The sequence below is a fragment of the Sorex araneus genome, chromosome X, assembly GCF_027595985.1.
Source record: "Sorex araneus isolate mSorAra2 chromosome X, mSorAra2.pri, whole genome shotgun sequence".
NCBI classification, from domain to species: domain Eukaryota; kingdom Metazoa; phylum Chordata; class Mammalia; order Eulipotyphla; family Soricidae; genus Sorex; species Sorex araneus.
Genome location: NC_073313.1, coordinates 330,957,538 through 330,972,778, shown reverse-complemented (window position 1 = coordinate 330,972,778; position 15,241 = coordinate 330,957,538). Strand labels below are relative to the sequence as shown.

Sequence of the window (15,241 nt, the reverse complement as noted above, 5' to 3'; positions counted from 1 at the left end):
TATGAGTAACAGGAGAAGGCGATGAGTAATGTCATGCCACCGGTGAGGAGAAATAATCTTGGGTAACTTTATTATTGCTCTGGCATCATTTAGGTCTACTAAATCCAACTCGCTGAGGCGTTAGGGGAAAATACGGCAGGCGGGAGGAACAAACTGTCGTTTCTGTTTTGAGTTTGGTTTCCACGTTAGTTGTGTACCGTCAGGGTCTAGAATAAACTCTTGGCGGAGGGGAAATCTGCTGGACCATGTCGGCCTTCGAAAAGCCTCAGATCATCGCCCATGTGCAGAAAAGCCTCAACTATACAGTGTTTGACTGTAAGTGGGTGCCTTGCAGCGCAAAATTTGTGACCATGGGCAACTTCGCACGGGGCACCGGAGTTATTCAGCTGTACGAGATCCAGCACGGGGACCTAAAGCTGCTTCGGGAGGTGGGTGCCAGCTCGGAACAGCCCCGTTCCAGGGTCTTAGGGCTGCTGGGTGAGGGGTGTGTGTGGGGGGGGGGGGGAATAGGGAACGGGGGGCGGGGCGAGAGAAGATCCTGGGCGGGGTTTGCATTATTTATTTTCTCGAAACCTTCGTCCGGCGTCTTTCCGAAACACATTCGACTAAGGGCCTAGAGAAGTTAAATCGCGAATTGAGGAATACACACGGCCGACGTAAAACACTTCGGTTCGAGACCTAAAAAGCCTCGGTGGGCTTGTTCTGCACCCACTCTTCCACCCTCGCGGGCCAGCACGTGATCTTTGGGAAGTGACGTTGAGACTTCATGCCTAGACTCCGAGGTCCTTCGGGCACGGAGCAGAGTTGTTTGCTGCGGGTTTATTTAGATGCCCACGTTAGTAGGGGTGAAAGCAGGCACCAGGACGCAGGCCCTGGTATAGTTGGAGGAGATGATCTACACATGTGTTGTTTGAAAGTTCCATCCATCGGATTGCCTGGTATTACAGGCATGTGTATGACAAGAATCCTTATGTCACAGTTTTCTAGCGGGTGAATCATTTCATTGTGCTTCAAACCAGCAATGTAATAAATACACACCTAGATGGATTTTTCTGGCGTAAAGGAACACGGCTCCATGAAACAAAAGCAGATTTAGGAGGAGTATACGCCAGGTAGGCCATCTAGAAAAAGAGTAAATCGTTTCCACAGCAATCCGAAGAGGGGTCAGGAATGTAGCTCAGTGGTAGAGTACATGCTTCACATCTTTGGGCCCAGACTTAGATTCTGCCTCACACCAAGAGTAAAAATCAAAGAGAAATCAGGACCAGAAGAATCTTGTACCTTCTGGGAACTAATTATAATTTATTTAAAATATTTATGCACTTTTTTATGCACCAAGAAAAAAAGAGAGTACTTTAAAAAAGACTTTAAGTAGGGTATGGCATGATCAGATTTGCAAACTTTGATAAAGATACATTAGTGAAAGAATTTGCCGCTAGTGAGCTAACATTTTTGAGTCTCTTTTCGGTGTAATAAATTGATTTTACTTGCCAGAAAACAGTTCATCTTAACTAGGCATTTTGGAATGTAATAGAGTACAGAAAAGATTGAGAAATCTAGGAACCTAAAACTGTGGAGAGAACCCTTTTGAAAGAAGCAGGAGTTAGGGTAGGTGAGGGCCGCTACAGTCCAACAGGCAGACTTAGATTAGGAGGCAGGTAAGATCACATCCCGTTTTGAGTTTTTGCTGTTGCCCATGTTCTTGTTCGGTGTCTCCCAGCTAGTCAAGTGCTCTTCTCAGGATTCTTAATCATGACTTTCTTTCTGTTTTGTTGTTTCACTGGGGGGGATGAAGGGTGGCGGACCACACTTCTCAGAGGTCAGGACTTACTCCTAGCTCTGCTCAGGGATCATTCCTGGTGGCGCCATGATTACACCAGGGTTTGCTGTGGGCAAGGTTGAGCACCTTAACCCTAGTCCCAGTGGCTTACTCTTTACCCTTCCTTCCATCTCTCCATTACTGATCACTGGTTGCTATTCTAAGGTCAAATTTAGGGTATTTGCTGAGTGAACGCCCCCCTCCTGATTTCCATACAAAGTTGAAGAACCCCAGACAGTGCATTCCTCTAGTATCTAATACCTGTGCCAGAAACGAGTCATTCTCTCTCATTCATCTCAAATTAGGTTATAAGCTCCTGGAGAGTAAGAACAGTATCTTCCTCAGTGTGGTTTGTTATGGTTTGTAAGGAGCAACCACTCAATGAATTGCTTGTTAAAAGAATGAGTGAACATAGATCTGTAAAAGGATCTAACTTGGGATATTTAAATATTGGCCTATGATTATTAGTCAGTTTGGGTGAGGAGTTTGAATAAATGAGAACCATTAGAATAGCAACGCATAGCAAAAGAACCCTGCAGGTGAATTTTTTTTTTTTTTTTTTTTTGCTTTTTGGGTCACACCTGGCGGTGCACAAGGGTTACTCCTGGCTCTGCACTCAGGAATCGCCCCTGGCGGTGCTCAGGGGACCATATGGGATGCTGGGAATCGAACCCAGTTCGGCCGCGTGCAAGGCAAACACCCTACCCGCTGTGCTATCGCTCCAGCTCCCTGCAGGTGAATTTTTATGAGAAAATACCAAGCAAAGACTGATCATAGAGCATTTATAAGCTTTTGACTTCTTAAAGAGAGGAAACGTAATTTGTTTATAGTTTAGGGATTCATTTGTCTTATAAAGTGAATTTGTGCTCTTTGTCTTTCTTACAGATTTTGATAATTCTTTTTATTCTCTTCTTTTTGTTTGTTTTTGACTACACTTGAATGAACTTAGGGCTTATTCCTGGCCCTATACTCAGGGATCACTCTTGGTAGACCAGGGGGCCCTATGTGGTGCCAGGAATGAAAACCTGGTAAGTCACATGCAAGGCAAGTGCCTTACCTGCTTGCTGTACTGTCTCTCCAGCCCCAGATTCTGAACAATTTTAGCAATTTTTTTTTCTTTTTGGATCATGCTCACGGGGTACTCCTCGAGCTGCACTCAGGAATTAGTCCTGGCAGTCCTTGGGGAACCATATGGGATGCTGGGGATCAAACCCCAGTCGGCTGCTTGGAAGGCAAGCTCCCTACCCAGTGTACTATCTCTCGTCCCCTCTAGCAAATTTTTTAAAATGCTTTTGCTTTTAAGGAAATGTAATATAAATCCATGATGAGATTTTTTTTTTTTGGGGAGGGTCACACCCAGCAATGCACAGGGGTTAGTCCTGGCTCATGCACTCAGGAATTAGGCAAGCTCCCTACCCAGTGTACTATCTCTCGTCCCCTCTAGCAAATTTTTTTTTTTTTGAAGTTTTCTGTACTTTATTTTTTTTTTTTTAGTCTTGCTATTCTTTTTTTTTTTTTTATTTTTTTTTAAAAATTTATTTATTTTTAATTAGAGAATCACCGTGAGGGTACAGTTGCAGATTTATACACTTTTGTGCTTATACTTCCCTCATACAAAGTTTGGAACCCATCCCTTCACCAGTGCCCATTCTCCACCACCCGTAAACCCAGTGTCCCTCCCACCCTCCCCAATCCCATCTCCCCCCACCCCACCCTGCCACTGTGGCAAGGCATTCCCTTCTGTTTTCTCTCTCTAATTAGCTGTTGTGGTTTGCAATAAAGGTGTTGAGTGGCCGCTGTGCTCAGTCTCTAGCCCTCATTCAGCCCGCAACTCCCTTCCCCCACATGGCCTTCGACTACAATGTAGTTGGTGATCGCTTCTCTGAGTTGACCTTTCCCCGGAACGTGAGGCCAGCCTCGAAGCCATGGAGTCAACCTCCTGGTACTTATTTCTACAGTTCTTGAGTGTTAGTCTCCCACTCTGTTATTCTATATACCATAGATGAGTGCAATCTTTCTATGTCTGTCTCTCTCTTTCTGACTCATTTCACTCAGCATGAAACTTTTCATGCCCATCCACTTGACTACAAAATTCTTGACCTCCTTTTTTCTAACAACCCTCTAGCAAATTTTTTAAAATGCTTTTGCTTTTAAGGAAATGTAATATGAATCCATGATGAGATTTTTTTGGGGGGGGGTCACACCCAGCAATGAACAGGGGTTAGTCCTGGCTCATGCACTCAGGAATTACTCCTAGCGGCACTCAGGGGACCATATGGGATGCTGGGAATCGAACCCAGGTCGACCGTGTGCAAGGCAAATGCCCTACACATTGTGCTATCACTCCAGCCCCAATGAGATTTTTTTTTTCTTTTTGGGTCACTCCTGACATTGCACAGGGGTTCCTCCTGGCTCATGCACTCAGGAATTACTCCTGGTGGTGCTCGGGGGACCATATGGGATGCTGGGAATCGAACCCGGATCGACCACATACAAGGCAAATGCCCTACCCACTGTGCTATCACTCCAGCCCCAGCCCAATGAGATATTTTTAAGGTGTAGCTAGGAAGGTGAAGAGAAGGGTGTTGGAACAAGTGTGCCATGAACAACTTTGTAACTATCTCACAGAGATCCAATTAAAAATATTTTTAAAAATTTTTTTCTTTTAAATTGTAGCTTGGTAAAAGAAAATTAATTATCATCAATTCTTTTTTTTTTTTTTTTTTTTAATCAGGGAGAGGTGGGCTCCCAGAAGTGCTGGGAACTCCAGATCCGCTCTCAGGGATGCTTGCCCCAGCTCTGCCAGTCTGGTGGCTCATTGCTCAGCCCAGAGATACTGGTCACCCATATTTTTAGGATTAGCCATCTTTGTAGTTCTATCAGTGTTCTTTTAGGCTTTCAATTCTACCCTAAACTCTAAAGAGAACCAATTATTTCCAAACCAATTATTTTCTAGTAAACTAGAAATAATTGAGAGATGGTTACCTTTTCATAAAAAGCCTATGCTCTCTATAGAGAGGATAAAACGTGTGTGTGTGTGTGTGTGTGTGTGTGTGTGTGTGTGTTTTCAATTAAGGGTTGCATGGGGGTGTGAGCGGGGTGGGCACAGAGAAATAGTAGAGTGGGTGCAGCACTTGCCTTGTATGTGGCCACAGTCAATTCCTGACACCACATATGTTCCCCTGAGCATTGCCAGAAATGATCTCTGAGCATAGAGTCAGAGTGAGTCCTGACTAGTGTTGGATGTGACCAAAAACCAAAATAATAATAGTAATAAATAAAATATGTGCTTTGTTTCCACTTAGCTAACATCCTGACGCCGTGTAGAATCCTGGCATCCACACTGTCGAGAGGCCTAGGGCATCAATACTTTTTAAATTTCCTTCAGTTGATTTTAATGAATCTCAGGGTGACTGGCATTCTGCTAGATGAATTATTTATTAAAATACAGGATTAGGAAACATACTTTATTTTCTCATTGTGAATCTGCCTCAGTGCATGTGTTCTAAATCCTAGCTTAAGCTGTGGGTTGTGACATATGGGGTCACATAATTGAGCGTAGGTGTTGTAAAACTTTGATAGCAAAAATAAACTTATGATCTGTGACCTGTAAATCTTTGGTTTGTATACGTGAAAAAATTTCTTGGGAGAAAAGGTGTCGTAAATGGAGAAGGTTTAAGTAGCCCTATTCTAAAGCCTGTGAACCCCAGATAAAACCAGTGATGAGAGCATGTGGGTCTTCCTGAGCATGGCACAGGAGGTTGACAGGGAATGAGGGCAAGGTGTCACCTACAATTGAGCCATGTGCTACACCCTACACAGGCTTGGCCAAGGGTTCAGGTGAGGGCAGGAATTCTTGCCTCTCCAGTCTGGGGTGAGTCTGAGACTTCATTGTTTTGGAAATGGTACCTTTTTTCAAATTGGCATCCAGAACTAGATAGATAGGGACATTGCGAGAATTGTAATACATGAGACCTGGGGAGAAAGTTCCAAGGGCCAAGCAAATGCTTTGCCTGGAGGAAGCCTGGGTTTGATCTCAGTATCACGTGGTCCCTTAAGTACTCTCAGGAGCAGCCCTGGAGGAACCCCTGAGCACTGCTGGGTATAGCCCCAAACCAAAACAAATCCCCCAAATTGTAATAAACTCATAGAGTTCTGTTTTTTTAGTCCCTATGCTATGAATTCACCACTTGTTAGCAGTTGGTTGACTAAACCTTTTAATGTTAATTAAGTAGTGCCAGGATGTGGAGGTGGGAATACTGACAAGCTGTACTAGACTCACCCACATACAAACCCAGAATAGCTCTCATGGGAATTATTGATCATGGCTTCCTTCATCATGTTCACTTATTGTAGCAAGGCAACATACTGTCAGCACTGATGGTCACTTCCAATATCATACATACACTATATGTATATATTACTATACACTCATTTTCTCTGTGGAACACTTTTGACAAAATAGATTTTTTTTTAACCAGTTTGTGTGTGTGAGAGAGAGACAGACAGAGAGACAGAGAATTTAAGTAACTACAAATTCTCTTCTGTAGGTAAAATACTTCACAAAAGGGAAGAAAACGTTTGACGAATAAAGTTTATCTTCACTCAAATGTTCTCTTTTAATTTAGCTACTATAACGATTCCTGTGAGTCTCCAAAGAAAGGGAAAACAGCCTGCTTTTCTAAGTCCATTCGTTACTGTAATTTTTGTTGACTTTTATATGGTTAAGAATTGTAAAAAAGATGAAGGGTTCTTTTTTCATCCTTTTTTTTTTTTTAAGAAAAAAGCATAATCTTTCCTGACTTTTATGTGGCTGATATTTATGTATTTTGATTGGATTCTTACACAGCATACTACTGTTAGTCTGATCTGAAGAGAACATGAGAGAAGCATAAGTAGCTTATATAAAGACGTGTGTGTTTATATACATACATATGTGTGGATATAGTAAATCACTGTATCACTGTAATCCTGTTGCTCATCGATTTGCTCGAGTGGGCACCAGTAACATCTCCATTGTGAGACTTGTTGTTACTGTTTTTGGCATATTGAATACGCCACGGGTAGCTTGCCAGGCTCTGCCTTGCGGGCAAGATACTCTCTGTAGCTTGCCGGGCTCTCCGAGAGGGACGGAGGAATCAAACCTGGATCAGCCGGGTGCAAGACAAATGCCCTACCCGATATACTATCACTCCAGCCCGGATATAGTAAATATGTGAATAAAAGTAAAAAACCAAAGGACCCAAGTTTGAAAGTAGGCTTAATGCATACCTATAGTACTGACTGTACCCGTTCAGTTCAGAATGAAAAATGTTCTTTGATAGTTCTCTAGACAGTATGTTTTACAGATGGGGGCTAAATAATAAAATATTTATTTAATTGATTAACATATGGGCCCCCAGGCAGTCTCATGTAGTAGAAAGATCTTGATGTCTGCACAGCTGTAGAGCCAGTTGCTTAGAGCTTTGAACCTGTTTCCTCACTGGAAAGGGGTATTCCAGACACTTGCAGAGTTGTTTGCATTAGAGAGGAATGGTCTAGTTTGGAAGAACATCTCGAATAGTAGCTGATACAGGGGTTGGGCTTTTTTTTTTTTTTTGGCTTGTTTTCTTATAAATAATTTGCATACTCTGTGTCAGAGCTTCACAGTTTGACAACTAGTGGGAGAAATGGACTGGAAGGTCCAACCATGCTTGCTTTCTCCAGCTCAGAGAACCAGACTTTGTACCTCCTTGCGTATGTTGTCCTCATTCCCACACTTAGTCTTTGGGGGAATCATACCCATAGATGTTTGGGGGTTACTCAGCTCTGTGCTCTGGGGAACACTGTGGTGCCTGGGGTCCAGTCAGGATCAGCTGAATGCAAGGAAAGTGTCTGAACCCTGTACTAACTCTCTGACCCTCTAAATTATCTTATCTGTGTTCATTCACTAGTGTCTTAGCATCTAAGCTAAAACAAAGAATGAAAACTGCATTATTGGGCTGGAGCGATACTACACTACAGTGGCTAGGGTGTCTGCCTTGCATGTGACTGACCTGGGTTCGATCTCCAGAATCCCATATGGTCCCCTGAGTACCTCCAGGAGTAATTCCTGAATGCAGAGTCAGGATCAACCCTTGAGCATTGCTGGGTGTGACCCAAAAACCAAAAAAAAATGAAAACTGCATTATGTGTAAGAAAACCTTTTGCCCAGTCATCAAAAGGGCAAAAAGGTGAAAGGAAGGGAAAACAGTGTTAGAATGGAAGCTATCACACACATATACACATATATGTATATGTGTGTATATATGTATATGTGGCAATTAGTCTGTAAGATCCTTGAGTGTATGTTCACACTGACCAATTTTTTTTGTATTCTCTTCTGCCAAATTCATTGACTTGGATATAAGAGGAGCATTGATTCAATATTATTAAATATTTGAGTTATGCACATCTATAAAGTTCTAGGCTGTTGGATCATATCCACAGGCCCTTTGAACGATGTGTTCTTCTTCAGTGAATCCCATAAGCCACATACCTTAAATAGTGCATGGGTATGTGGCTGTTTTACTAATGGGAGTATATACAGTACTTGGAACAGCCGCCTTTTAAATTAAAGAAACTTCTCAAGATGTCCCCATCCCTCCTAATAGCAGTGCCTTTGGTATATGCAGGTATACAAATCTCTGAATTGAATGGGTCCCAGAGAGAATAGGTTATAAACATTCTCAGTTTATAGGCTTCTTTGGGGACAACTATTGGAGATGCAAACATTTTTGTTCCTGTAGCCATCTGGAAAGAATATCTTCATTATGTTCTCATTTCTACTGAGGATCTTAAAAAGTCACATTAAATGCAGGAAATTTCATATTTGCAAACCAATGGAGATGGTAGAGTTGACAGCATTTGAGTGTCTCATTAGTGAGATGAGAGGAAAGGCAAGTTAAAACCCATTCTTTTTGGCAGTTATATACTTTGAGACTACACGTAATTGCATGCTTTTTTTTCAGGAAATGTTTTAATTGCGTTTTGTATTATGTGCCTTATTTAAATCCTATAATAGGGCCATTAATATCACAGCTTATAAGTAGCTGCTTACATAAATAATATATCCTCTTCCCCCTTCTCTCAAGATTGAAAAGGCCAAACCCATTAAATGTGGAACATTCGGTGCAGCATCTTTACAGCAGAGATACTTGGCTACTGGAGATTTTGGCGGCAACCTTCATATATGGTAAGAATAATCAGTTATAAGACGTGAGATCAGCAATTTCTTTGGTAGTTTTCTCTTCCACCGAAGGAATTGCAATTTTAAAATATTTGAAGTTCAATTTTTACTTAGAAAAATGTGAAAATCGTCTTTTTGATTGTTTTTGTCTTGGGGCCTCACTTGGCTGTACTGAGGGCTTACTCCTGGCTTTGCACTCAGTATCACACTCCTGGTCACTCGGGGTGAGGCTGGGGGAACAGTGGGCTTCTGGGAATTGAACCCCCGCTGACTGTTTGCAAGGCAACAGGCATCTTGTTCACTGTACTATCTCTCCAGCCCCCGAAAAGAATAATTTTAATGTATATTTTTAGATTTCATGTTCAAAATTTAATTTAAAATACTAATCCATGCTTTTTAGATTTTTTGATGATTTGCACAATCATCACTTCCACACACGTTACTAGCACGTTTTTACCCTCTCCTTGTAAATAAAGGGCTACCCCCCTTCACCTTTAAGAATCCGATGTATTAAAATGTACCTTAAATTTTTTTCTTTTTTTTTTTTTTTTGCCCTTTGGGTCACACCCGGCGGTGCACAGGGGTTACTCCTGGTTCTACACTCAGGAATTACTCCTGGCAGTGCTGGGGGACCATATGGGATGCTGGGAATCGAACCCGGGTCAGCCACGTGCAAGGCAAACGCCCTACCCGCTGTGCTATCACTCCAGCCCCTGTACCTTAAATTTTAAAAAACAAAATGAAGTATTATTTTACATTTCAGCAAGACATTTGTTTGTTTATTTTTGAGCCACACCAGTGGTGCTCAGGTTTTAAACCTGACTCTGCACTCAGGGATCATTCGTGGCAGACTCAGGAGATGACATGGGGTGCCAGGTATGGAACCCAAGTCAGCCACATGCAAGACAAGTGCCTTACCCTTTGTACTGTTGCACTGGCCTTTGGCAAAACATTTGACATTGAAAGTCTTAGGGGGCTTTTTGTTTGATTTTTGGTGTTTTGTATTTCACAGTTAAGCACAACTTTTTAGAAGCTGGTAGGTCTGTTGAGCAAGCCAATATATACTTGTTTCTAATGAGAAAATAACAAATGTGTCAAAATATTTTTAAATTTTTTAACCTAGAATTATGTCCTTATATTTAGGTTAGAGTTTAACGAGAATACTAATTCCCCTTTATTTACTTTTCAGGACTATCTTATTTTAGTCATTTGAAATATATAGCACAGCGGTAGGGTGTTTGCCTTTCACACGGCCAACCGGCCAACCCGTGTTCGTTTCCTCCGCCCCTCTTGGAGAGCCCAGCAAGCTACCGAGAGTATCGCGCCCGCACGGCAGAACATGGCACGCTACCTGTGTCGTATTGGATATGCCAAAAATAGTAACAATAAGTCTCACAATGAGAGATGTTACTGGTGCCCACTCGAACAAATTGATGAGCAAAGGGATGACAGTGACAGTGACAGTTTTGTCCTAGGAAAAAACCCTCTTTTACCTCATTCTCAATTTGAATCTGCTACTTTGAAATTAAAGTAGTATGTTCCATTACTTGGACATATTTATCTTAGAATAATAATATAGAACAGAAAAAAGCTATTTAAAATATTTTTTTACATTAAAAATATTCTTTTATTAGTGAATCACCATGAGATACCAGTTACAGACTTATAAACTTTAATGCTTGTGTTTCAGTCATACACTGCTCGAATACCCATCCCTCCACCAGTGCCCATTCTCCACCCCCGATGATCCCAGTATCCCTCTCACCCCCCACCCCATCCACCCCCACCCTACCCCACCTCTGTGGCAGGGCATTCCCTTTTGTTTTCTCTCTCCTTTTGGGTGTTGTTGTTTGCAATAGAGGTATTGAGTGGCCATCGTGTTTGATCTATAGTCTACTTTCAACGCACATCTCCCATCCGAAGCAGATCCTCCAACCACACTTAACCTAGTGTTCCCTTCTCTGTCTGAGCTGCCTTTTCCTCCAGCATGTGAGGCCAGCTTCCAAGGCATGTAGCCAACCTCCTGTTACTTATCTGTACTATTTTTGGGTGCTAGTCTCTCATTCTGTTACTTTACATTCCACAGATGAGTACAATCTTTCTATGTCTGTCTCTTTTTTTTTGACTCATTTTACTTAGCATGATACTTTCCATGTTGATCCACTTATATGCAAAGGTCATAACTTCATCTTTTCTAACAGCTGCATAGTATTCCATTGTGTAGATGTACCAAAGTTTCTTTAACCAGTCATCTGTTCTTGGGCACTGGAGCTTTTTCCAGTTTCTGGCTATTGTAAACAGGACTACAATGAACATACAGTGCAGATGTCATTTCAACTATACTTTTGAACAAAACTATTTTAATTTCCCAGTTGCTTTAACTGTTTAATAGTTAATTTAGAGTGCTTCAGTCAGGTGCCAGAGAGATAATACAGTGGGTAGGGCATTTTCCTTGTACGCGGCTGACCAGAGTTCAATCCATGCCATCCCATATGGCCCCCCAAGCCTACCAGAAGTGTTCTGTGGGTGCAGAGCCAGAAGTAAACCCTGAGCACTGCCAGGTGTGACCCAAAATTTGGGGAGAAAAAAGAATACATCAGCCTTTCATGTTGTGTCACATGCTTTCAGCGAAATTGAGGGGAAAGTCCAACCTGAATATATTTTTTTGTAATGAATACAGTTCAATGCAAGAATATACAATAAATGTCATCATTGTTGTACAGATGTTACAAACTTATTTTCAGTGGTATTATAACTTCTTGTTTAAAAGGTAATGTAGGGGCTAGAGCGATAGCACAGCGGGTAGGGTGTTTGCCTTGCACGCGGCCGACCCAGGTTCGATTCCAAGCATCTCATATGGTCCCCTGAACACCGCCGGGGTGATTCCTGAGTGCAGAGCCAGGAGTAACCCCTGAGCATCACCAGGTGTGACCCCAAAAAAAAAGCAAAGAAATAAAAGTAATGTATTTGCTATTGTTGTTTTTTAACTTTTTTTTATTGAATCACTGTGAGATATACCCTTACAAAGCTGTTCATTGGATTCAGTCACACAGTGTTCCAACAACCATCCCTCCACCAGTGTACATTTCCTAGCACCAGTGTTCCTCTTCTTTTGGGCATTGTGGTTTACAGTATTGATACTGAAAGGTTATCAAGAATATCCCTTTGGGGCCGGAGCAATAGCACAGCAGGTAGGGCGTTTGCCTTGCACGCGGCCGACCCGGGTTCAATCCCCGGCATCCCATATGGTCCCCCAAGCACCGCCAGGAGTAATTCCTGAGTGCAAAGCCAGGAGTAACCCCTGAGCATCGATGGGTGTGACCCAAAAAAAGAAAAAAAAAAAAAAGAATATCCCTTTATCTACTTTTAACCCTCAGATCTTGTCTCTTGTGATCATTCCCAGCTATTATTTTCATACTGGTCTCTTCTCTATCTTATCTACCCTTAGCCCCACACACATATGTGGCTAGGTCTAACCATTAATGAGTTCTCCTAACCTGTTTTCCCTGACCATGGATATTAGTCTTCTAATATATATATATATATATATATATATATTTATATACCATAAATGAATGTAGTCATTCTATATCTATCCTTTTTTTTTGACTCATTTCACTCAGCCTGATACTCTTCGTGTCCATCCATTTATAGGCAAATTTCATGATTTCATTTTTCCTGACAGCTGTATAGAATTCCATTGTGTAGATGTGCCATAGTTTTTTTATACATTTGTCTGTCCTTGGTCACTCAGGTTGAACCAGTTGGCATTCCCACCAACAGTGAAGGAGAGTGCCTTTCTCCCCACATCCACACCAACACTGGTTGCTTTTGTTTTTTTGGATGTGTGCCAGTCTCTGTGGTGTGAGATGATATCTCATTGTTGTTTTGATCTGCATCTCCCTGATAATTAGTAATGAAGAGTATTTTTTATGTGCCTTTTGGCCATTTGAATTTCTTCTTTGAGAAATTCTGTTCATTTCATCACCCATTTTCTGATGGCATTGGATATTTTTTTCTTGTAGAGTTCAACCAGTGCCTTGTATATCCTTGATATTAACCCCTTGTCAGAAGGATATTGGGTAAATATCCTTTCCCATTTTGTAGGCTGCCTTTGTATCCTGGTCACTTTCTTTCGAGATTCAGAAGCTTCTTAGTTTAAGATAGTCCCATTTGTTTATCTTTTTGCTTCCACTTGCTTGGTCAGTGGCGTTTCATCTTTGAAGATATCTTTAGCTTCAATATTGTGGAGGGTTTTGCTGACTTTTTCTTCAATGTAACTCTAATGTTGAGGTCCTTAATCCATTCTGATCTGACTTTTGTGCATGGTAAATAAAAAAAAAAATGGTGTTTTTTTGCACATAGCTGTCCAGTTTTGCCAGTACCACTTGTTAAAGAGGCTTTCCTTGCTCCACTTTGTATTTCTTGCTCCCTTTATCAGAGATTAAATGATCATATATTTGTGGGTGCGTGTTAGGATATTCAACCCTATTCCATTGGTCTGCACAGGTCCTTTACCTCCTTAGTTAAGCTGATTCCAGGGTACTTGATTTTCTGAGGTATGATTGTGAACAGGATTGTTTTTTTTTTGCATCACTTTCTTCTCTCATTATTTGCGTATAGGAAGGCCTTGGGCTTGGGTTTTTGGGTACTAATTTTATAGCCTGTGACTTTACTAAACAAGTCTATTGTTTCTAGGAGCCTCTTGGTAGAGCCTTTAGGATTCTCTAAGTAGAGTATCATGTCATCTGCAAATAGTGAGCGTTTGATTTCTTCCTTTCCTATCTGGATGCCCTTAGTATCTTTTTCTTGCCTAACTGCTGTGGCAGGTACATCCAGTACTGTATTGAGTAGAAGTAGCAAGAGTTGGCACCCTAGTTTTGTCCCTTGTCTTAGAGGGAAGGTTTTTAGTTTTTCCCCATTGAGAATAATGCTTGCCATGGACTTGTAGATGACTTTGACTATATTGAGGAAAGTTCCTTCAGTTCCCATTTTGCTGAAAGTTTTCATCATAAATGGGTGCTGGATCTTGTCAAATGCTTTTTCAAAGCCTGTCTATTGATAGGAAGATACAGTTTTTATCTCTTATTGGTATGATGGATTATGTTAATTTACTTGTGAATGTTAAACCATCCTTGCATCCCTGGGATGAATTCTACTTGGTCATGGTGTATAATCTTTTTGATGAGTCATTGGATTTTATTTGCTAATATTTTGTTGAGGATTTTTGCATTCATGTTCATCAGGGATATTAGTCTGTAATTTTCTTTTTTAGTGGCATCTCTGTCTGCTTTTGGTATTAGGGTGATATATGCCTCATAGAAACTGTTTGGAAGTGTTTCTGTTTCTTCAGTTTTCTGGAAAAGCTTGAAAAGGACCAGCAATAGGTCCTCTTTAAATGTTTGGAAGAATTCGTTAGTGAATCCATCTGGCTTTTGTTTATCAGAAGACTTTTGATTACTGTTTAAATTTCCTTGATAATGATAGATCTATTCAGGTATTCCAAATCTTCTTGTTCGGCCTTGGGGTGATGAATCCAGGAATTTATCCATTTCTTCTAGGTTTTTTGTTTTGTGTCATACAGACTTCAAACTAATCTCTGATGGATGATGTTTTGAATTTCTTTGGTTTCTGTTGTGATGTCCCCCTTTTCATTTCTGATTTGCTTTATTAGGGTTCTCTTTCTCTTTCTTTGTGAGTTTTGCTAGTGGTTTATCAGTCTTGTTTATTTTTCAAAATAAATTAGGCTTATTCAGATTCTGTATTCACCACTATCTTTTTGAGTTTGGGGAGTATTTGTATTGGAATAGGCTAGTGGACTATTGGCCTAATGTGTTTGGGACAGCTGTCCTCGTAAGAATTAGGTAATGGAGGTTGAGATATGAGTCCAAAGCACTATAAAAGGCAAAATAACTTTAGCTGTGTGAAGTGCCACCCTGGAGGCCACACCCCCCGGCAGCCCCCCAACCCCTCCACCTCCCCCATACCTGTGAAGGGAGGGGCCTCATTGATGCCTGTGCAGGATGGAGTTATGCTTCTGCTGCACTACTAAAAATTCAGGGGTCCCTTCTGGTCTAGGTGCTCATGTGGGCAGTTTAGCTGAGGAGAGGTTTCAGTACTCTGTGGCTGCTTGCTTGGTACGCCACACTGGAGGCCACCAAAGATAATGTTTTGTAGTCTAAAAATTTCCTTGGCTAGAGCGATAATACAGTGGG

General features: G+C 41.4%; 1 protein-coding gene across 2 annotated transcripts in view; it reads left to right on the top strand.

Annotated features, from left to right (window-relative positions):
• The first annotated feature begins 108 nt into the window (after nucleotides 1-108).
• The window catches only part of DNAAF10 (dynein axonemal assembly factor 10), a 31,778-nt gene continuing 16,645 nt past the window's right edge, over nucleotides 109-15,241 (top strand). The window contains exons 1-2 of one of the 2 annotated variants that reach the window (XM_004609162.2): nucleotides 109-428; nucleotides 8,932-9,032. In XM_004609162.2, coding sequence (XP_004609219.1) covers nucleotides 246-428; nucleotides 8,932-9,032 — 284 coding nt within the window. In that variant the 5' untranslated portion in view covers nucleotides 109-245. The remainder of the gene's footprint in view (nucleotides 429-8,931; nucleotides 9,033-15,241) is intronic. The other variant, XM_055123155.1, reaches the window with a different exon arrangement.